Source organism: Platichthys flesus, chromosome 23 (assembly GCF_949316205.1).
Source record: "Platichthys flesus chromosome 23, fPlaFle2.1, whole genome shotgun sequence".
NCBI classification, from domain to species: Eukaryota; Metazoa; Chordata; class Actinopteri; order Pleuronectiformes; family Pleuronectidae; genus Platichthys; species Platichthys flesus.
Genome location: NC_084967.1, coordinates 11089469 through 11114395, shown reverse-complemented (window position 1 = coordinate 11114395; position 24927 = coordinate 11089469). Strand labels below are relative to the sequence as shown.

Sequence of the window (24927 nt, the reverse complement as noted above, 5' to 3'; positions counted from 1 at the left end):
GTGATTGAGAGGGCAGGGGAGAAAGTGAGCAGGGTGTGATTAGGGAAGGGAGGGAAGAAGGGAGCAAGTGAAGGAGTTAGATCCTGGGTCCAAGTCCCTGTAGGATCACTACTGGGATTATGGGGCATTCAGAGTATTTGTCTTAGTCACTTGGCAAAACATTTGATCAGCTGTCACAGGTTGTCCATGTAAACACAGATCTCATGACAGAAGACTATGAATGACCCACACAATAAACAAAACAACTCCTCGTGGAGCTCATTGTTTGTGTGAAGGAGCTGAGCCGATGTTTCTCTGTGAAAAGGGAAGTTTAGAAATTAGCCGTCAAAACGGCCCAATTCCGGCATTATCGCTGAGGAGAGACAGCGTTGAGTTGCATACTTCAACAGACTGTGCAGCAAGACTCCCAGCGATTAGTCATCATGAATGTTTTCATGACAAATTATCCTCTCCTCTACTGTTTTTACTCTCCTGAAATATATTGAATTTAAAGGAAAAAAAGACAAATTGTTTATTTCGCATGTAAATCAATTTTCCTGCAGGTTACATCATTGATTTAATTTTGAGAATAATCATGGTGCTGTTATCATCTTTCATATTGTAGTCATTATTATTATTATTATTATTATTTAACTCTAGAGCCAAATTGGAGCAGTGGCAGCTTTCTATCCCATAATTTCCACCTTCAATGCCACATTTCTGTCGGACTCGACACAGACCTCAGAAGAATCTTTTCCGTCTGTTGTGTTTTCCCTGTTGTGAAATTCTTTTTTAGCTTTCCACCTCCACGGCTGACCTGAGGGGTGAATTATTTATACCCCAGTGTGTCCCTACAGGCCGGGTGGTGCTTGTACTATAACAGCATGACTTGGCAGAGCGGGTTAAAAGAGCACCTGGCTCGCCTGCTAGAGTAGAATTTATTCAAATAAAATACACACACGCACGCATGGACACACACACATTCATTAAACAACATTAATAAAATTGGTAGTTACTACCCAACTTAATTGCTTGTGCATGTAAGTAAAACTGTCAAGGGAAAAAACTGTTGTGTTCAGTTAGGGTAAGTGTGTGTGTGTGTGTGTGTGTGTGTCCACCTATCCTTCAGAGACAGGTTGTGACGGCAGAGATAGACACAAGTTCCGTCACTGTTTTCTGTGTGTGAGTGTTTTTGTGTGTGTTGTGTTTCTCCCGGGTTTGTGGCACAGGATTGATTGAGTGGAACGGAAAGGAGAGAGCGCGGGAGATCTTTTCACTCCAGTGATAATCGGTTTATCTTTCCTCGATTGTGGAGGTATAAGGCCGTCTGGCTCTGCTCTTACTGCTGCACTGCTGCACTGCTGAGATGAGGGATCGTTTATTTGTTTACTTACACACGCTGCCATGCAGAGGGAACTTTCTTCAAAAATAATAATAAGAGTAATGAAAACAATAATACTTGTAAAGCCAATTCATGTGCTTTTATGGTGGTGAATCCCTTTCTCTTGATTCCACTCTACTAGTTCACTGGATCCCCTCCCCCCCCAAAAAAACCTTCAACATTTGATCATGGGAGTCTTGTTACATAGTCGTTTATCTTTTATCTAAACATTATGAACGAAGCCTTGCATCACCAGACCAACATGCATTATGTGAAAGGTTCTGGAACCACTCAGTTACACCAATAGGGATTGCCACAACCAGTTTAGGATGGATAGGAATCAGTGTGAATGGGAGGGTGGCCAAACCCATTTTTATGAAATATGCACTTGCTGATTGGTCTGGCTTTCAGGCTACTATAAAGAGCAACATAACAAATAACACACATACACACACACATATGTACACACATGACAACAGCATAACCTCTTACCCGCTCAACACCCCCAGAACGAGATTGAGAACGAAAAAGGAGCCGAAGATGACGAGAGAGACAAAATAGACCCACGGCAGCTCATAGCCCATAGCATCCTGCATCTGAGAGGGAGAAGAGACAGAGGAAAGAGGGAGGAGGAGAAGAAAGGGGATTAACAGGGAGAGTTGGTGGAGTAGTGAAGGAGAGGGGCAAGGTAATGGAGGTGGAAGTAAGAGAGGGATGGGGAAGGAAGAAGAAATGTGAGAGAAAAAAGTTTAAGAGGATTGAATGATGGAGTGAATGAGAGGGGGCAGTAGAGGTCAAGAATGTAAGGTGTGTGAGAGAGGAAAGGGCAGAAGGAAGGGGAAAAAGAGAAGAGTGGAGGTTGTTAAAAAGAGAAGTAGAAAGACCTGATGAAGCAGGAGTGGCAGTATTGTATGATTAAGTGTGTATGAACCCTCTAGTCTGCCAGTTGGAGAGCTGGTCCTTGATAAGCCACAAGTACAAACACAAAACAACACTAAGCTACCATAGTTACTCAATTACAAACATTATCTTTTGTACAAAGTGTGGGTTAGATATACAATCTTTTCCTTTTTTAAAGATGAATTAACCCTTTACAGGCAACATATTTAGACAAAGTGAAATCAATCCAAAATGACTTGTTTTAGGATATTCAGTTATGAACTCATCTGGATATTTTTAGTACTGCTTTAACAAAGACAAAGATTCAATTATAACAGAAGCTTCAGATTATTAGACCCCACTTAAATTCAATTAAATGGGATTTCTGGAAAAATATCAATCTCATTTACAGCTCTGGAAATTATCCAAAGTGAGTATTTCGAGTTGCTACTGGGCAGAGGAAAATACAAAAGGGAAAGGATGGAGGAGAGATGGACGGTTCATTTGCAACGAGAGCACCAGATCTTGGCTATCATTAATCTATATTCCCAAAAATTGACAAACAACAACTTTGGAAATGCATGAACAAAACTTAATGAGGCATCCAAGCCAACTGTTATTAAAAGCCTTGTGTTGTCTGAATGTTTTTCCATAATCATTTGTACTTATCAACTGATAAATAGGACCAATTCCTTATAAAGAGCTGGTTGCCTAAACACTCTTGTAATGGGCAAATTTGTGCGTGTGTGTCTGTGTGTGCCCAAGAAGTTGCAGCAGACAGGAGAATAGGGGTGTAGAGCTAGTAGGCCCTCTGCTCCATGTGTATACATGCACACAGACACAGACAACTCACGCACACATGCAATCCTACTTGTATGTGCAGTAGGATCCTACACACACACGCACACATGCACACACACACACACTGCTCAATTCACATACATATATTTTACCTTAGTGAGATAAGTTTGGCTCAAAAACATAATTCTTCAGCTAACCTCTTTATTAATTCATTACTTAAGCACCAAAAACTTGTGCCACTTATATATTATCATTACGTTCTCCTGAGAGTTTAAAATGTTTTTTCTCAGGGAGATAAATCACTGGTGATCATTAAATAAAGTCCAAAAGGTAATTTCACCCTTATTATCACTGTGTTAATCCTATTTGCAGAATCTTCTATCTGTCTTCCGTCTAGATTAAATTATAATCTGACTGTTGTGTGTAGATTTCTTCATGCAAACAAATATGTCATTAAACCTTTGTGAAATGACAACATAAACAAATCAGAAAAGCACATCTGGCTGCTGAAGTCAAAAGTCAGTATAATTTTGTTTTACTGTGCAGTGGAATTAATATTGTTTAACTGAAAGTATTTTCAGATATTTCCAAAACGGGTTTTGGAAATATCACCAGCAATTTAGATGGATGCATAACTCTGTGACTTTAATGGTATTAAATGAGAGGTACAGTTTATAGCTACTGGGTAGATGGGGAGCTATTGCAATGCAATTTCAGTTAATACAGACAATTTATTTGAAAGTGATGTTTTGGAAATCTGAAGAAATTAAACTCATCTATGCCACATAAGAGCATTGTAGTGGAGATCTATAGACAGCAATGTATGAGCCTATCCTTGAGATTCCTGTAACCACCATAATCTGCCACAGTCCTGCCAAAGTCCTGTAAAATAACAGCTATCTCTGAGCCAAGCTACAGTACACAGAAAAATGGTAAAAAGCAACACCTCCTAAATATAGAGGACTGGAAAAATAAAGGGTAAATGTTCAAAGTGCATTTTAAAGTAGCAGAATAAAAAAATGGTTTAATTTTTTCTTTTCCAATCAGGAAGAAGGTCTAAACTAATGTTTTTTCTCCAGGAGTTGTATTTAGAATTTTATTGAACCTCACATTGATTAAGAGCACAGACTAATCTATTGGTTTATTTAGCTGGACATGTTCTGGCCATTTACTGACGAGTGTGGCAAACTTTGCGTGTTCATGTGTGTGGCTTTAAGAGCGTGTCTACACAGGTTTGTGTGTTCACTTGACAATTGAATCAAGCATTAGGATTCAACACACGTTCAAAATGAATCGGTGCCTTCATCACACAGTGTATTGACGGCATTGATTTAGCCTGAGATATTAGCTAAGACATGCACACACACAAATAACACAATCAGTGTGTGTTCCTAACTCTGTGAACAATCTCTGAGTGCATACCTGCTATTCTCAGTGATTTGATATTGTTTTCCTTTTTGTGAAAAGCTCACATGTGGCACTTATGCTACAACTATAGTGACTGTAGACGTGCACTGTGGCACTCACACACACGCGCAAACGCACGCACGTACACACACAAACACACACACACACAAACACACACGCACACTCACACACACAAGGACACTGTTGTGGTGTCCGGCTCACCCAGTATAGCACGTCCGTCCAGCCTTCCATGGTTATACATTGGAACACCGTCAACATGGCAAAGGCAAAGTTGTCAAAGTTGGTAATGCCGTCGTTCGGACCCTCCCATCCCACTTTGCACTCGGTTCCGTTGTGAGAACAGTGTCGACCATAAGCCCCGGCAGGTGCACATGGTGCAGGCTTCTCCTCTGCAATGGTGCCTGTGAGAAAAGAGAGCGTTACTCTTCATACTCCGTTTTACTCAACGTTTTATAGATCTACAAAACAATAGGATCTGCTGATGGTTCCTCAACACACATTTTTAAGGATTATTATGTGCACAGTATGTCTATGCTATTGCCATCACTTTTCTTAATTCAGCATTATTTATGAGAAATTGTATTTTCCATCACTTTTGCTATTGTGAATGACGCCAGGTATTATAAAAGCAATGACTCAGAGCCAGTTGCTGTTGGTAAAAAGCCAGACGGAGACAGGTGTTAATCAGAGCTGTGTACTATTCAAATTGTTTTATCAATACAATAAGGAACAAATCAGGGGGTAATTGCTGATGAATACACTGAATACACTGACCCTGAATCTGATCAAAGCAGATTCTTTAGCTGTCACCTGTTGTCAGCAGGCACACAGCAGCAGAAATTTGGGGCTCGACCATTCATTATACATGACTTCACTCCTTATATTTGCGTGGGAACAGGCTTGTGCATGATGCTCTCTATTAAGGATATTTTCTAATTAACTAACAAACTACTTTTGCTGTAAAAAGAAAATACAACGAGAGATTTTTGTTCATCCAAGCTTTGGAAGTGCTCAAACTGACGGTGCAGAAAAAAGGAACAAGTCTTTAATTTTAGAATGAATTACAAAATCACCCTTCATGATTTTTTTTACTCTTTTTCCATTTGCAAAGAATTTATCTAAAAGAAAAAACTGCTTAATAGCTGAGAAGGTTAAAAGGGACATGTTGAACTAACGGGGAGAACGCAATATAAAAAATATCATTGTGAAAAAGTGTCATACCAATTATACAAAACAAGCTCTCCAGGGTGACGTATATGATAACTGAGAGCTTTCCACCAGCACTTACACAGCGCTAAGCTAATGCCTCTCATGGGACCTATAACATAACCATAACAACACTGGAGTCCATTTATACCTGGGGGCCTCTAATGAAAATTGTTTCAATCATTTATGGCCGCTGCTGTTTCAATAATGGCTCAAATCGTTCATACTCAGAAACATAAATGATGGTTTGAATAATTAATAGGGGTGGTCATTGAAATTGTTTAAGGTATACACTTTATTTCCCCCTCTGGTTCATTGGGTAAGGCTTGATGTCCCCCTAATATCACAAACTTATTAGCTTAGAATAAAGGAGGTGAAAGAGTCGTGAGCTGAGGGATGGTACAGCTACGGCTCACTTTGATCATTCAGTTGAAAAGGTTTGAGTGGTATAGTATCTCTTTCTATCACTGGAGTGGGAGCAAGTGAGTGTCTCTGTGAATAAACTGTATGTTCACTGAAGCATGCTTTCACACCCAGTTGAATACAATTCACAATCAATCTGATCATTGAAGTGCAGCGTGTGAGTGTATCATGCATATTTGTGTCTGCGTCTGTGCATAATGGTCTAAATACCCTCTCTTTTTCTCACTCGCTCACTGCATGAGCCTTTGTGTGAGTGAGTGTGTGTGTACCTATATGCTCATGAGCGCAGGTCTTGTGCATCTTGCCCATGAAGAGCTCCAGGCCGATGATGGCATAGATGATGATGACGAAGAGGACCAGCAGGGCGATATGGAGCAGAGGAACCATGGCTTTGATTATGGAGTTCAACACTACCTGTAAACCTGGAGAACACACGCAAAACCTCTGTTGAGAATGCATACATATGACTGTGGGTAGAAAATGTTACAAAAAGCATGTGATATGGATAATAGATCATATAGAGCATACAGCTGAATAGATGGAGTCAATCGCCATGTAAACACTTGGATTAACTAATAAAATCTTTATTAATTTTGTATCTTGAAGAAACCCCTTTCAATGGGGTGGTTTCTTGGTTCATTGGATTGCCACAGGATTACAAAGTTCATTTACAGTTCACTGGCACTGGAGGCCTTTAAAAAGACAAATCTATTAGACTGTGCTAATCAGTTAGCAAAAAATGCTACTGATCAGATGACACAAATTTGATACCCAGTCTGATGATGCTGGACATGGTTCCGTCTAAACACTGTGCACTGCAGCACTCGCGCTTTTAATCTGAACAACAGAATGGGATGTGCTCTAGCAACCGTTTACATTTTTCTGGTTTTGTACTAGCAATAGCTGTCACACACGCACACACACACACACAGGCACTCACACTTAGCCTTCATACGCAATATCCGATCCTTTCCTGTTTTTCTAGTCTGTTGGTTTATTGATTTGTGTAGTCACTAACACAGACAGGTTGACAGACAACTCATCTACTACTCATATAGAGTGAGTATCTGACAACAGGACAAGTGTGTGCGTGTGTGTATCATGAAGCATCAATATCAGCTCCAATCTGTGGTTCATTTCTCCACCACCTTACCCAATCACCACTCACACCTGATCCCCAGAGCATCATTTCTGTCTCTCTTTCATTCTCTCTGTCTTTCTGTCTTTCCTTCTTTCACACCCCTCCGTACTCACTTGGCACTCCAGACACAAGTCTTAGGGGTCTGAGTACTCTGAATGCCCTCAGAGCCTTGACATCGAAGCCCGCTGCTTTCCCTCCGATGGGAGTGCCCCCGTCCCCCTTGGTGGCCTGCTCCAAGATGGCGCTGAATAACCTGCAAGAAGAAAGTTAAGAAAGGTCAGTAACCACCAACGTCCGTTTGGCGTTCAATTTCCACAAACTAGAGAATATCTGATAGACAGGAAATCTGAATAGATAATGAATATCTGTAGGTGGGGACATTATTGCTTCATTTTAAATGTATTTTTCAAAAGCAAAATTGTCAATCTACAGGATCTTCATGATGATCTATAAAATAGCATTTTTAGCAGGCTCTTCCATACAACAAGAGAAAGTGATTCATCTGTTCCCTGTGTCCTTCACAGACAAGAAAATGTAAGTCACTACACTTTGATGTGTTGACAATTAGACCTAAAGAACAGCGCTGAGGTGGTGGAGGTTCTTTAGAAGTGTGTGCTCACAATACTTATGTCTCCTGTGCCTCTGTTGTGATCTTTCTGCTACTCAAGCAGACACACAAACACGTATTTATGCAAATTGCTATGATCTATTTCAGGGCAACATGATTTTTTACACTGCCGCCTCTTGTTAGCTATTATCCCTCCATCCATTATTGATATTGTTTATCCTTTGAGGGTCGCAGGGGGGCTGCAGTCAATCCCAGCTGTCATTGGGTGAGAGGTGTGGTCCGCCCTGGATAGGTCGCCAGGCTATCACAGCGCATTAGATATTGTTCTCTCCTACATTATTAGATATGTTTGTGGAAGAGTGATTCATAAGCTCAAAGTGTATTTAATGTTAAGTGTATGGCGAAAAGTATGTGGACACTGCTCATACACTTCAGTGTATTTATGGAAATAAGGCCCCTGATTTTATTAAAAGGAAATTCTTGACACTAAAACATCAATAATATATTGGACAAATGGTTTTAACCTGGGGGTCAAGATTCTTTATATTTGAATAATCTATAGGGTCCCATGGTGTCCAGTGAGACAAGACAAACACTTTTCTGTTATCTACTTTCCTCTTAGAATTATAACTATTATTATTATTAAACCAATCTAAGGAGTAAGCATACCCTCTCAAAGGCATCATATCTTATCATATCATACATATAAGGGTTGCAAGATGAAAGTACTTTGTTAAGGGGTGATTATCCAAAAGGTTAGAGACCAATGCTTAGGGACCATTTATAAGAATAACTTTGAAGAGCAGATTTTCTGTGAAAACATAACAATAACAACTTGTTCTAAGCCAAGTCCTTATACACAAATATATTCTACCAGTCTGGAATGAACATCAAGGCCTGATCTCACTAATGCTCTTGGTAGTGTGGTAATTTCCAAATACTTTTGTACAGTATATTGTAGTTGTACAGTACATGGCCATGTATATACAATTACAAAATAACATAACCTTCAATAAACAGGGCTTAACATGTTTTCATGCTGCAGGAATTTTTAGCCATTATCCCCATATGAAATATTTACAGAAATCTGTGAGAGGCTCACAAGTGTGAATTTGTGAACGTCCAGCTGAGCTTATCACTCTCCTCCTCCTCTCTCTGTCTCTCTGAGATCCTTTAGAAATCACCCCACAATGCCATTTTCCAGCTAGTGCGGCTCAAAGGCCAGTCAGTGGCACGTTAGTCATGGAGAATTATCAATTAGCACAGATGAAATGGCCACTTGAAAAGACCTCTCAAAACATATCGCCCTCTCTCACTCCCTCTCTCCCTCTCTATTTCACACTACCTCCCTCTCAATTTAATTCTCTCCCTCTCTTCCAGTGGGAAGCACAGCTTTGAAACAGAGCATGAGGAGCATGTCAAGGATTCATAGATTTCCACCAGCAGCATTTCGCCCGGCATGTTTTGCTGTGGTGTGGAGTGAAATGATAATCACAGCACCACATGATCACTTGTATACATCCTCAGCTAAAGATAGTACCAACTGTGTACATTCATGAAGATAACCGAGGCTGTGAGGTTTCATAGAAGGCAGTAATGTTTTGAGTTGCTTATTTTTTTATCAGGAGCCGAGAGCTCAAAGATACTGAATCTATAATTATGTAAAAACACACGCAATGTCAAATTTAAGAGGTTGGGTTAGGAAAAGAGATAGATTTGCTTGAGAATTAACTTCCGATTAACCATTGTTGATAAATCAATTATTGACCAAAAAGTTTTAAAGCTCATTTGCAAAATTTGAAGCTGACATTCTCTTAACTCTCATCTCGAGATGGTGTCAAAGGTAATTTCCCTATAGAAAAACAAGACAGAGAGATAAATGAGGAAATCTTTGTGGAATAAGAGACGAAAGAGAGTCTGTACCAATTCATACTGTACATACACACACACACACACAAACACACACACACACACACACACACACAAACAGACACACACACACAGCCAGTTAACGCAATGAACCGTCACTAATAAACTCTTATGGTACATGTCGTTTGTGTGTGTGTGTGTGTGTGAGTGCACGTGCATGTGTGTCTGTGCCTCCCAGGTTGCTCAGCACCAGGTACAAGCTCTCTCACCCATATGGTGAACATTCCACAGGGAGTGAACTCTGTCACTTCTCATTTATACACACACGCACACTCACATGCACACACACACAAAATGTAAGAGTTGCACATGGGCACAAAGGCAAACTCATTTATGTGCCCACAGACATCCAGATCTGTCAACGTTAACATTTCCTGTAATTGTGTTTCACAACCTGACTCATGTATTTTTTTCCACAACATAATTTTTATAATCTGTGACCCTTGAGGAATGGTTACGTTTGATAAAATAGCTTGAATGAGGTTAAGGAAAACAATGCGATATGGACTAAGATCACCTTCAAGTCTCATATTTTTGAAACTGAATGTAGATTCTAGTCCTTGTTTATCTATGTAGCATTATTTACATCTTTGACCAAAGATGCACAAAAAAGTCAAGAAAAGTGAAAAAAGACGCGGTTACAGTATATGATATAATGCAAAAAACTTTCCTTGCAACAAAAATGTGTTGCCAAACACCTGATGTCCTGGGCAGTTTTCACACATTTTAGATGCTACATTAGATTTGAGGGCCCTTGGGGAGTTACTCCGGCTCAATCTTCCAATACAACAAGCACCGAACCTTCAGACGTGTCCTTGAACGAGTCACTAAACCCTGCCAAATCCAGGACTGCACCTTGCATCTGACCAGAAGACCTCCCTCTGGCAAGGCTGCCAGGAAAAACTTCTTGCAGAGAGAGGGTAGATTACAGCATAAGAGTGTTAAAGGTTGTGTTTATGCCAGTGGCACTGGCACCATGATGCTAGCCGTTAGCGTGTGTGAACGTATGTGTGTGTGTGTGTGTGTGTGTTTCTGAGGAGAGGCAACCTCAGTTAGTGTAATGTGAGCGAACAATGAATAAGACTTGCTGGGTGTGTATGTGTTTGTGTTGTTTCATTCACAGAGCCTTCATTCAGACTGAGGGGTTCTTTCTGGCTGTGTCTCTCTAGCACACACCCACGCACACACACGCACGCACACGCTCAATTAGACGATTTTTATGGCATTAAGGTCCACTGGCTATTGTGCCATTACCCCTACACAACAGTGGACTCAAAGCACAGCTGGCAGGCAGGGCACACACACACAAACACACACAGGCACAGAGGGTTTAGCAGATGGGCTATGTTGCTGAGTTGCAGATAAAGAAAAGCAGAGCAGAGCCTCGCTATCAGTATCTAACAAGCTAATCAGTTTAGGCTTCACCAATACACTGTAGCCCCAAGTTTATAGCAGCTTTAATGTGGACTGACTGAAGAGGAAGCTCCTTTCAACACCAAACTTCTTTTAAAAGTCGTTATGGACCGCAGAATTTTATTAAAATATAGTGGACTAAAGATGAATATTATTTCTCTATCTATCTCTTCATAGAGCAATCACACTTACACAAAGTACCAGCAGATTGTGTTTTTGCAAAGCTCTTGAATCGGTAGTGAAGTTAAAATTGTTGGCAAGAGAAAAGAATAGCTTTGTTATTGGAAATTGTTTGAGTGAAATAAAAAATAAAAATCAAAAACAACTAATTAATCTTGAAAGGCGCTACCACTATGACAACCTTTGGCATTAGACAGAGGCTGCCACTTGCCTTGGCTGTAGTTTCATTTGTTGACAGTAATTATACCAAGGCACTCTGATTAATTGCCATTGATATGCTGCTGTTTCAAAATGAGTCAGATGGAGCATCTTTAAAACCTGGAAATAGACACTGAATTACATCCATGTGTTTTTGTTCACTCACCCTACGACTACAATGATGAAGTCAAGCAGATTCCAGCCATTCCTCAGGTACGCATTGGGGTGGAAGAGCAGGCCATAGGCTATTACCTTCAGGAACGCCTCCACTGTGAAAATGATGAGGAACAGATACTCCACACGCTCCTGCAGAGACACAAAAACAAGACAGGTCCATTAATTTGTCTGAGCAGCAGCAGTGAAGGAATGTAGAAATGCGCAGAAAGCATTGGAGAAAGAGATTAAAAGATATGGAAAACAGACAGGATTGCAGATGGTCAAGTTTAGAGGAATAAGTATAGCTATTTTCAGGGTTGCACTGAAGTCTTTCCTGAAACTTTCCAGAGGGGCTGTGAGTGGGAAAGCATTTGTCGGAGTCATTTGCTCCATCCACTGGTATAATATCCAGAAAATGTCACAGTGAGAACATTGCAGGAAAACTAGAAGATTACCAATATCGATGAATATCAACCTGGAAAGAATTCATGTCTGAAAACAGCTTGAGTTTCACGTGTGAGTGAGTACTGAGAACAGGATACCAGATTACAGGACAAACTGATCCAATGAGAAAACACCAAACTTTCATTCATGATATTTTGGCTATAACAACATACTAACATCAACACACATCCATTCAGTCATCAAATTATTTATTTATGCCCATATCAGCCCCTAAGACCTTCAATTTGACTTGTGAGTACTTACAGTGCTTACTCCTCTACTTCTCCGAGATAATCAGCTTGTGTATGTGGATTCTTGTGTGTGTGTGTATTTTATTTTGTGTTTGATTATTTAAACTACAAATCTGTTTATTTGTCTAAGTAGTAATCGTGGACACAATCAAAGCATTTTGATTATTTATTCAAAGCAGCTCTCTTAAGAGGCAACTATCTGAAGAGATAAATTAATGTGTGTGTTTGTGTGTGTATATGTATGCAAAACTGCACACACACACACACAACTCCTCTACTACAGAGTTCCTCAGAGACTGTTGTCATAGCGATGACCCCTGCCAAATGGGGTGATGGGAAATGTCCTGAAATGGCCCTCAGAGACAGATAGAGGGATTATATAATTTATGACCATTAGAGAATTCATCATCCACCTAATCATCTAATCAACTGTCATATCTACTTTCTAATGTTTTGCCAAATTTACAATAATGACATTAGATGAAGAAAATGGTGCAACATATTGAGCTCCTGCGACACATATATTCAGAAATATCCCATGTCCTCTCTCTCTCTCTCCCTCTCTCGTGCTCTGTGGTACATATTTTTTCTACTTGAAAATATATTAAGCCCGATCTGTGTCCTTCCATCACAGTCCCTGCCCTGCCTCCTGCTTTTTCTCTTTTCCCATGGTCATACACTCGCAGAGGGCCAGAGCTTTGGGACAGAAGGCCAGTCAGGTCTCACCAGGCCAAGGCCTTATCCCTGGGAAGAATGAGCTGAACCTGGGTCTGGAGAGACGGAGCTTCAGAGATTAAACCAGTATTATAAAGCCTGGTCGTGTTACATTCTTGAGCTTGCATTTACAGCAGCAGTGAGCTAGCTATAGCTGATTGCCAGCGTTGCAAGTAAGAGCAGGTATTAATATTCAACAGTGCTATCAAGAAAAGGGACATTTTACAATTGAAGAATAACTGTGAAAAATATCTCCTATATAAAAAGACTTTTGTAAGGGTGAGAATTTAAAATCTGTGTGATTTAATAAAAGTTTTCTCCGATAAAACAGACTTGACTTCAGGACATTAACAGACTCATTTAAATTTGTATATATTTCCCCTGTATCTTCCCTGGCCTGCCTGGCGGAAGTCATGGAGGAAGTCGTTAAAATCTACGTCCTCCAAAACTCTCCGAGTCCTACAGAGCCTACATAATATATTATATTTAAAGCCTTTAGATTTGTATTTGTATTAGGTGCTAGATATTTAACAATGTAATTAAATTTCTCCAAATGTGCTCTACTCAAATCATCTGTCTTTACGGCCTAGTAAAAAAGTGTTGTTAACTTTAAAAGCCCATATTAGTGTTGGATAAGCTCAAGTACACAGAAGCTGTATTAGGATCTGCAGTTGCAGGCTGATGTGAGTCTCAAACTAGTCCAGCTAAACAAACAACTCTCTCAGCATGAAGGAACACTGAGAACTAACACACACACACACACACACACACACACACACACACACACACACACACACACACACACACACACACACACACACACACACACACACACACACACACACACACACACACACACACACACACACACACACACACACACACACACACACACACACACACACACACACACACACACACACACACACACACACACACACACACACACACACACACACATTTTGGGTCATGGGAATCAGTCATTCATATAAACACAGTTTTGACACAACAGCTGTGCCTCACTGTTCCGTACTTAAAGATAATTTTCTATTCATGCTTGGAAAGGTGTCAGTGTCAGCATGCACGCACAAAAAAGACTCATGAATCAAAGCTAAAGATTACAACTGCTATATTTCTTATTCTTAATGATCTGATTATCACACAAACTGTGATTTGAAAGTGTTTCTCCCACAATTAGAAATGCTTGAGAGGATTTGACAGGGGAGGGAATGACTTGAGTAATAATGCAGAGATTATGCAGAGTTTGAATCGTGAAGGGTAAGTTGATATTTAAGATTTTACACGTGAATGAGCTGCTCAGAGAGCAGAATTAAACTTTGGCTCCGCTAACTTCCCCTCGATTAAATTGAAATCTGTCCATTGTTCTATACTCACACAAGCTTAAAGAATTTCACATTAAATACCCCTCATCCTATAATATATGTTTGTGTGTGTGTGTCTGTTTCAGAGCCTCAATAATCTATTGTTTTCATATTCATCATTGCCATACTGCCAAAGACGCTTCCACACACAGTAATAGTTGTGTATGTGGAAGTAATTAATCTCATACACATCCTCTCCCCTTCTAAAACACACAAAAGCACGCACACACACACAAAATCGCAGATGGAGGCACACACCCGGGCTGTGTATCTGCTGGTGACAGGCAGACACTTTGGCGCTCTGAAGAATAAAACAGAGAAAAACATCTGGTAGGAACAGCTAAACCTGACAGACACACACAAATACACGTACAGACACACTTCTCGTTCTCTTCTGTTCATGCAGCCACATAAAGGGCAAAATCCATAAGGGGCACGACTAATCTGGTTAGTGACTGGAAAGAACTGAGAGAGACGACCCACGCCGGAGAGAGAAGAGGGGGATGAATGAGGGGGAGACTAAAGAGACAGAGTGAGAGAGAGGGAGGCAGACAGAATGACAGAAAGGTGAGTATGTGGGGGCAATAATTCAGTTATCTGTGATAGGTCAAGCAAACCGCCTATCCATCAAGTAGGCCAATCAGATTATAGTATCGACATTCTACCATACAGCGGACAATGTTTCTATTCGCCATGACCTTCTGTGCATGTGTGTGTGCTGCAAAACAGGATTAGCCATTAAGCTGTTTTCGAAACTTTCCACAGACACATCAGAGTCCAGTTCATGTCTCGTTTATGCAGTTTTCAGTGATCAAGAGGAAGAGAAAAAAAAACTGGACAAACTGTTCCAACAACTCAACCATGAGAACACACAACAGCACTGACATAACATTTTTAATGGTCTGATTGAAGACCTGACAGGAATATATACACTTTAGTTTGTAATTTAATCATGTATTTAATTAAAATATTCAGCTCATGTAATACTGGGAAGTACTGGGTGCAAATGGAGTGACAACACACACAGGAAATGTCTGGCTTCTTACAACTTTTTTTTAAACTTTTGGTCATTATTGGTTTCTGCGATCAAATCATGCTGAACTGAACTCTGCTAAAGACAGCTGAGCAGATTATTATTATTCAAATATGGCTGCTGCCACACATAGGTCATATGCTCACGATCACACTTCTCGTCAAATCAACAACCACTTCTTCTACAACTGCAGACTGATAAGTACATAAGATGGACAGCTTGTTATTTCAGACTTAAATTAAGAAGAAACTCTCATCTTCGGACTCCTTGTTTGTTGTCAATTGTTTTCTCTCTACCTCTTTCTCGCTCATCCCTTACCTTTACCTCTTTCTTAAACTCAACTCTCTCTCTGTCTGTGGTTGCCAACCAGAAGTTACCATAGAGACCAAAATGGGTTCTGACGTTACCATGGAAACTGTGGGCTGCAGCAGCACCGGCAGCAGCAGACTCTCTCTCTCTCTCTTTCTCACACACACACACAAACACACACATTCTTGTACCTCTATCTTAGTGAGGACAGTCATTGGCATAATGCATTCCCTAGCCCCTTACCTTAACCATCACAACTAGACGCCTAACCCTAGCGCAATTAAATCCTCATTCAAACCCTAATCTAAACCTAATTCTAACCCTAACCCTAAAGGCAAGTTTTAACCCTCAAACAGTCCATTGAAAAAGTGAGGACCAGTCAAATTGTCCTTACTGTCCAAAAATATCTTCACTCTGTAGGGTCTATACTTAAAATGTAAGTTCACATATATAAACACACACACATGCAGAGAGAGAGAGAGAGAGAGAGAGAGAAATCTGTATTGTACGAAGAATATCCCCAGCAGATAACCCTTATTAGGACTCTTCTGCCAGCATTCAGATATGTTGTTATAGTGTGTTGGTGTGCTTCCATTTGGCCTATTGATTTATGTCGTATAATTACTTCCCACCTATGGACCTCAAGTCTAAGATGAATTATACCATTCTGTCATCCAGCTGTTTTAAGATTTTACCAACTTTAATTCTCAAAAATGTTCAGCTTTAGAAAGTGGAAAGATGATGTGAATAGTTAAAAAATAGTGAAAAGTTAAGGAGCACGCTACAAACTTTGTGTACAAAGTTAGGAACAGTAATGATACAGCTCCTCATAATCACGGTTTATTCTTTTTTTAGGGTTAGGGTTAGTGATCAAGGGTCAGTGCGCTTGGTCTGTACTTTTGGTCTGTACTGTAATTTGCGACAGAATGAGGATAAAGACCTTTTATCAAAACTGACATTGCTGAAAAGGTGTCGGTATTATTTCAGGTGGAAACCACAAAAATATAAATAATAATACATTTCACTGGGATTTCTGCCTGGGACAAACATATATTTTTCCACGGCACTGGAGAGCCTTTTTGAATTGCATTGCTATTAACATACCACGTTCAACAGAAGTCTCATTAACAGACCTAAGCTCCAATCTATGGGCCTCTGGACAGGGATTAGGTTTGATTAGAGATTACACGTGTGTGTGTATGTGCATGTGCATAAGTGTGTGTGTTTGTGTGAGATAGGAAAACACAGAGAGAATGTAATATGGACCCTCTACAGGAAGCTAGATCCTGAATAAACAAACAGCCACACACACAAGCCATGCTTTTACACCCAACACAACCATATGTGGCAACTACCAACATCTTACAGGGACGCAGCTGTGAACTTCTGAAATGATATATTCCAAAACTATAAAAACCTTTTGAATACCACCTTAATAAAACAATTTATTTTCCTCTTTTTATTTGTCTATTTGTTTCCTCCAACATTATGAATAAAAAAGTATGAAAGAGAGAAACTCTGTTCCCTGGCAACAAGCACTGTCGGCCACAAGCATCTCTAAGGAAGGAAGGAAGGAAGGAAGGAAGGGGGAAAGAAAGAAAGAAAGACAACTGTGGTGTATTTTATTTGTCTTTCCATGAAAAATACAGACGATTTCCTCTCCAATATATTAGCTGTAGTCTTTCTGTGTTGCCTTCAAAGGCAACTTTTAGAGGAATGTGTGAGGTAATGTAAAGCAAAGTAAGATAAAATGTTCGATTATCTATTTCTATGGTATGTTGGGACCCAAAGACAGGGAAAAAGAAAAGAAAGTCTAAGTTAATTGGTGACTGAACTTACAGATCTCTACTGGGAATCTCGCCGTTGAAAAAAACTGTCACATGCTATCTCAGTTTGTTCTCGTCTCACACAGAAATTGTCACATGTTATTCATTTCATCCTTCATCAATTTCTCTCACTTTCTCACACACGTATAACAAAGCAACCTATAATCTGCCCACCTCCGCCTTCAGCCTCCCTTTCAACGAGACCCATTCCTGCCGCAAACAGACAGTTACTGGGCTACAACATAGACTGTATATAAAGACGGGCAAAACGATAGCTCCGTAAAAGTGGAATTAAATGGTGTCAATCGTCTCCCCTGGTGGCAGGCTTCAGAGTAGATCATGAACCGTACCTTCTCCATGTCATAGAAAGTAAAAATACATTAAAAAAAGATTTTTCTTGAATACAGTTTCTGTCGTTTTAGGTATCTCCTACCACACTTATGTATTTCATTCATTCTTTCCTCGAGCTTGGTTCTTAGATTTTATCAAACAACGTGACAAACAACATGAGTGACAGCTATGACTGTAAATTGCTCAAGAGCATGTATAAGCAGGACCTTTAACACTGTCCCCTGATTGCTCCTGCACAGACTCTGGCTCCAGATGATGTCATCGGCACAACATGGCAGCATCTGTGGCCGGGATATTTTGGCTTCTCTTCTGGATGGTTGGAGGAAGTGGAGCTGCGTCATCCTAATCTCTGTTAAAAGGCTCAAAGCTTATCCCTACATGCAAAGAGCGGAAGACTGGGAAATACCGTGCAGGTCGTCACTGGTCAACTACAGGCCCTAACACAGTCGTACACCCACAGAGCAGAGTCAAGCTGACCTGTGTGTTTACAGTGGGACACCCATACTGATGGTAAAGCAAATATTAAAAATTGTCTGCAAACACAGACTGAGTTGGAAAGAAAAGGAGACAATATTTGCACAGGGATGGCAAAATAGAGAGAAAAGGGAATTTAAAGGAAGATGAAGTGAGAAGGGAAAGAGAGAGTAATAGGTCTAAAAATAAAAAAAACACAGGAACATAAATCTTCTGGTATAGACAGCTAAGGTGTGTTTTAGTAAGTGTGTGTATAATTGTGCGAAGGTGAGTATGCTACTTGGTGTCTGAGGGGAAGATAGCGGGTACCCTTGAGAGAGGTGAAGGAGGGAAAGAAAGAAAGAGATAGCAGGAACGAATAGAGAGAAAGTAAATGTATGTACGAAGAGATGGAAAATGAAAAACCAAGGTGAGAAGGTGGAGAAATATCACACCTCCTCTGCTTTTCCTCATCCCTCCATCCCAGCTTACTACACGTTTGCTGACTTATCACGACTTCTTCTGCCTCAGTGGAGGGGAGACAGGAGCTGTATGCCCCCCCCCCCCCACACACACACACACACTGTGCAGAGTCCCTAGGTTACACACATGCACATTGCACACTGTCAATTCATGTGGATGCCACATCTATCACTATCACAAGAACGTACACCTATGTTGTATGTGTGTAAATCCTGTGTCCCCATCTTGCTCAGATGTGGTCAAACGTATTTAGGTGCGCACAGTATTCGTGAGGTCGCTTCACATTAGTCGGCTGAATCCGTTGACACCTCATAGGGATCCTCTATAAGCACGGGCTCTTTCTCACACATACGTACAGATTTCCACCAGACGCACAAGCCGAGGTACAAATGAAGACAAAGTGACACACAAATACACAGATCACTGCTGCGCATCTAGATCAGAGAAGCTGCTCGCTAAAGTGAGAGGACAAGATAGATTACTACTCTATGGCTCAGCGCATGACTCATGGTACGTACTCAGCATATGTGTGTGCGTCTGCGTGTGAGTCACATTGGACAAAATAACCAATATTAATAATTCAGCAGTATTTTTTTGCTAATTTCTGGCATTTTATAGCTAAACTACAACATTACATCTGGTACATGTTTAAATGTTGTGGCCAATCAGTTTATCAATTGAGAATATAATTATTGAAGTACTTGGTAATACAAAATAGAAGTTTCTTGCAGCCCTGATTATAGCTAGATAAAGTTTTAAAACCCAATCAGCCCACAACCCTGTGTCTTTAAATGGTCATATGTCTTTACACAGGACAAATATATTTATTTCACCCTGTGATTTAGATAGTCATCTCTCTGTCTTCCTACTTCTTCCCCGGCCAGATAAGTGATGCTCTGCTTGTTAGCGCATTCTTTAATCCACTCACTCCCCCTTTCCGGTCCACATCCACCTCTCTCTTTGGTCTCTTTCTCTTTCTTATCCTTTTTTGTTCATTTGTTTTTCTCGTCCTGCCTCTCCATGTGTCGCCCTGTTCTCTCTGTGCACCCAATCAACCATCCTGTCTGCATTTGCAGCTTGATAAAGAAGGAGTGGGTTGAACCAAAGGGCCGAACTAACAGAGGAATCCCTGAGACGAAAAGAGAGAGCAGTGCTCGTGCCATTGTGCTGGTGGCATCCGCTTAATCAACAGTCAGATATAGACTATTTACTCACTTGCAGAGAAGCAACCAGTGACAATGTGTTGTGTGTGAGAGGAGACTGTGTTCTGCCTCCTAGCTCTTTCTCTACAGAGATCAAACACTGTGCGTGTGTGTGTGTGTGTGTGTGTGTGTGTCGCAGATGTGCTTGTGTGTAAGTCCCACTGTGTAGACATATGGTCTCCTCAGATATGATGCAGGATCGGCCAAGAGCCCTGTAAGTGTGGGAAATGTAGTTCCATATTTTGAGGTATTTTAAACTTGACAAAAGAGATTCATACATTGGCATTTGAAGAGTAAACTATATATCTACTGCTCAATTTTTATTTTATGATCAGTACTTTCACTGTACTTCTCGTTCAAGTACTTGTCTTCAGCTCCCTAGACCAGTAACTGATAGCAGCTCTGGCATGAATAAACCATTAAGAATATAGCAGCACTGATTTGCACTATATCTCCAGGAAATATTGATCTACAACTTGTGAAACAGAATTACTTCCATGTCTTGCTGCTTTTTCAACATCCAAGATCTTGTAGAGAGAACGTTTTTCCAGTACGACCGGAAAAAATGTCTTCTTCTCTTGCTCTCTCTCTCGCCCTGTTGAATGGCTTGTACTGCTCCTATCACAAGTAAACACACCGCTCTATCTCCCTGCAGAGCGCTGGAAATCCCTGCCAGTGAATGAGTGTGTGTGTTTGCGTTGCGTGTTGAGAATTGCTCCATCATTCCTCCCCTGGTTAATGTCCAGTAGAGCGAGACCAGAGCACAACACAGAGAAAATGGAGAAACAGAGATACAATGTGAAAACACTGACGATCGTGTGTAGCTCTGTTTGTGTGTGTGTGTGTGTGTGTGTGTGTGTCAGAGGGAAAAAAGAGAAAATCACATTGAGGTGTGAAATCATTGCTTTAAGAGGACTGTAACTGATATGTCAATTATCTCTAACGGCAGCTGGAATCAATAATAATTCCCCTCGGTAAACAAACCATGGATTCATTGCCGGGTCATTATGTGTCCTCACATCACATCATAAAATAAAAAAATAAAACAAGCTGAAGTAAATTAAACTGAACTTTGTCTGATTATTATTTATATTGATGATTTTTTAACAAAAGGGATGATGGGGATTAAAGTAATCAGCTTCATTTCAAGCACAATCTTAACTGCGACTTTCAGGATGACGATGTATAAGCGCAGTAGAAAAAGTTTTAAAAGCATGAAATATAAGGAAACTATGGCAACTACAGGTCTCTGGTTCCTCCATAAAAAGTTCATAAACAGACGGACTCTGCATTATGGGACTATGATTGCCCAAAATGAACTCTGATTTGAGTGAAAACCCAGCATCTTCCCCCCTGACCTCGCAAATCCTGACGGATGAATTGTATGATTAAAAAGAAGAAAGCTTGTGAAGCTCTCCTGCTGGCATAGCAATGCCACCATGACACCCAAATAGGATTAACTGCTAACACCCACTCCCCTGCTGTTACCATAGTAGCACCGTTGAAACAGCGACCCACAAGCTATAAAAAGACAAACTTAACTTCAAGACAGCGAAAAGTTAAGAGAAAGAAGGTAATTAAGATAAGGGTAGGGAGGGAGGGGAAAAGAAAGGTTACCAACTCATCTTTTTGTTGTTATTTGATTTAACCGAAGCATATTTTGGCTGACAGGTCACAAAAGAGAAAGAGCAGGGAAGGTGACATAGAGAGAAGGAGCTGAGGAGGACCATTAAAAAGCTAACAAGGTTATTAATCAGGACGGACAAGAACAAATTTGATCTCTCTCTCTATCTCTCTCTCTTTCATCCTGTACCTCATTGGATATGACATCACTTTGTCTGCCTTTCCCTCTGTATTCTCCTTCTTTTTTTTTCTATCACTTCTTCTCTCTGACTCAAACTCCATCCCTTTTTTTTCAGCAAACTGATAACAAATTATAGATTTGGTTGCTGCCTCTGATTCATCTCTCCTTGTCAAGCTACCTTTCTCACCTTCGATTTTGGGACTGTAACCATTTCTTTCATCATCGATAAATCTTCAAATACACCACAACCACGGAAAATGTTGTCGATTAATTTCAAGCTTAAGGACATTTGTCAACAGCAAGGTTTTGCTCCAGAGTTTGGAACTTCTGTTATTTGTCTCCCCAATTAAAATCCAAGTAGCCTGTCAATGAGATTCAGCCAAATTTAACTTTTTCTGATTTCTGATATTTGTGTTGATGTGGATGTTCAGTTAAGAGTAGTTGGAGGGAAGAAAGCTGGCAGCTGACAGGTCTGAAGAACAGCTGCGGGGGAAAGGAGAGTGGATATGTGGCCAAAAAAGAAACGCCCATAAAATAAAGAGATATGGAGGAGTTGCAGGTAATAGTGTGAAAGGGAAAGAGAGACAGTGATGGAGGGCTGCGACAATAAAACCAAAACTGTGGTTAATGGTCATCACATATTCACAGAGCCCAAGGTAACATCTTCAAACCTCAAGAACATATTTTTCTGTCAGCAAATTCACAACACTTTGAATAGCAGCACCATCTGCAGCCACACGCGATGATTAATTCAATTGGCCTCTCTTAAGTGGTTTTCATGTCGAGAAAAAACAAAGCCTATCAGTCTCTGAGTGCAGAGACCCATGAACAGAGTGAACTGAAACACAGCTGACAGGGATGTTCCTCATGATCCCTGACTTCCTAAACAAGAGGAGCTGCTCCTGTAACAGAAACACCAAACTCCGCTTACAATTCTTCATATTTTAAAAGTGTCAAGGCTGAATATGGGAGATATCATCAAACTAAACAAAAATGCATTTTAAAGCTTCTATTTCAATGTATGTATTGTGTTGCTTTTAAGGGTCCCCAAAAGTAAGGAATTCAGTATCATAAACACAGACGAGCGTGCATCAATGATATGAGACACACATGGGGGTAGAGAGTTTCATGATACGATCACAGGATGTGGACACGCTGGAGGAAAAGGCAGCGGCCGGACAAGCTGACTGAACCTGTGGAGCTTCACATTAAATCAGGCAGAGCAGTGAAGTCACACACGCTGTCAGCTGATCAGTATCAGACTCCGTTTATATAATCCCACAAGCTCACTCTCTCTCTCTCTCTCCTCTAGTCATTCATGCTGTCGCAGTGACTGGTTTCCTCTGCCATTATCCTGGTTTGATTTCCTCCCAAACATAACTTGTGATAGCATCTCTTGCTTGGTGCATTATGTATACTTCACATCTCACTGATAGTGCATAGGAGTCCGCCGGGCTTTGCTCTGTATACACCAAAGGCTCTATTGTGCTCCCTGCAGAATACATTGCTTGCTGCATCCTCAAGAGGGAATTCAGACACAAATATAAATGTATAATCCTGAGCGGCTTTCCACCGTCCTGTAAAACCAACACTGTACAGCATCTTTCCCTCTCTTCTTCCCTCCTCCCTCCTGTAACCAATCAAGTTTCTCTGGCCACAGAGCCTTAGAGGGACAATATGTTCTGTTTGGGGCTGTTTGTGTGTGCTGTATGTATTTCCCAGATGAAAAAAGCAGATCAAAGCACCACCTACACTTTCCCTTTCAGCTTAGTGGGGAAGATAATGGATGTGGCTTGTGACCCTGTTATGTACCGTACAGACTTGGCCATCATTAACTGCATGAAAGACACACACAGAGGCACAGAAACACACTTCAGACGCAGCTCACTATCTCAGACCACACAGAAATTCGACTCCCACATTCGCCAGTCAATACGGCATAATTAGGGGATACCTCTTTGTATATGTGCATCTGTGTGTACATATGGGAAAACAACACAATTAAAGGATACCTGTGGTGTGTGAAAAAGACAGAGAAGACACCAGAAAATGAAAGAAAGCAGGAGTGGACAACGTGGGTGAATAAAGAAAAAAATAAGGGCACAGTAAAGTAAAATTAAAATGAATAAGCTTTAAATAATGGGAAAGAAAATGTGAGAGGTAAAAGATGGGAAAGATGTGATGTAAATCTGGAACTAAAAGTTTCATTTCATTCTCTTATAGCAAGTTCTTAAGTAAAAAAATTACACGCATGAGAAAATATTTAACTGTCACAGCCTTGGTACTGACCTCCATATAAATGTTTGTGAAAACACTAAGTTCAGCAAAAAGACTCGGGGCACATTGTTGTCCTGTGGTGATCAGTTAGCTACAGCTCTGATGTGATGCTTTCTTGACTGTGTTGTGGTCAAGTGCAGAGTTCAGTGCTGACTGAGGTTTGAGCTTTAACTGATTCAGCGAGTGCTTCATCGGGGCAGTGAGCTTGCGTGCATGTGCGTTTGTAAGAGTGTGTGTGAGGGTGTGCATGTTCTGGGCATCCTGAGCACTGATTTTCTCTTTATGTTAGTACAAGTCAATAGATGTTTGGAAGAATTCCATCCTTTTTGTGTTTTCGCCTTTGTTTTTAACTATTAGAAAACAATGCAGAGTTTACGCTTGTATAGCATACCTGTGTGTGTGCATGTCTGGTGTGTGCTTCCACCATTTTACCACTTTATCCTTACTCAGGTAACTCTGCAATGACTTCTGTTAATGCACTTGGACTGCTTAAGACACTCTGTACTTCACTCCACCCTAGGGTCTCTTAGTTGTGTGTGTTAGTGTGTGGAGGGGTTGGGGTGGGGGTTGGTTGCCAGGGGAAGGCCACCTAAGAACGAGATAAGATGCTCAAAGTCGCCTTAGGATACCCACAGATTAATTTGTGTTGATTTGGACAGTGTCTGTAAGGTTAGCTGGCAAGATGTCTGAGGAAGACAAAGGAGCCATATGTGCAA

The 24927-nt window shown here is 40.6% G+C and overlaps 1 protein-coding gene across 4 annotated transcripts in view; it reads right to left on the bottom strand.

Annotated features, from left to right (window-relative positions):
- The window catches only part of cacna1c (calcium channel, voltage-dependent, L type, alpha 1C subunit), a 168259-nt gene that overhangs the window by 51847 nt on the left and 91485 nt on the right, over positions 1-24927 (bottom strand). For all 4 annotated transcript variants that reach the window (XM_062382327.1, XM_062382328.1, XM_062382329.1 and 1 more), the window contains exons 4-8: positions 11693-11832; positions 7352-7491; positions 6367-6519; positions 4670-4869; positions 1853-1956 (exon numbers count right to left, since the gene is read on the bottom strand). In XM_062382327.1, the coding sequence (XP_062238311.1) occupies positions 1853-1956; positions 4670-4869; positions 6367-6519; positions 7352-7491; positions 11693-11832 (737 nt within the window). The remainder of the gene's footprint in view (positions 1-1852; positions 1957-4669; positions 4870-6366; positions 6520-7351; positions 7492-11692; positions 11833-24927) is intronic.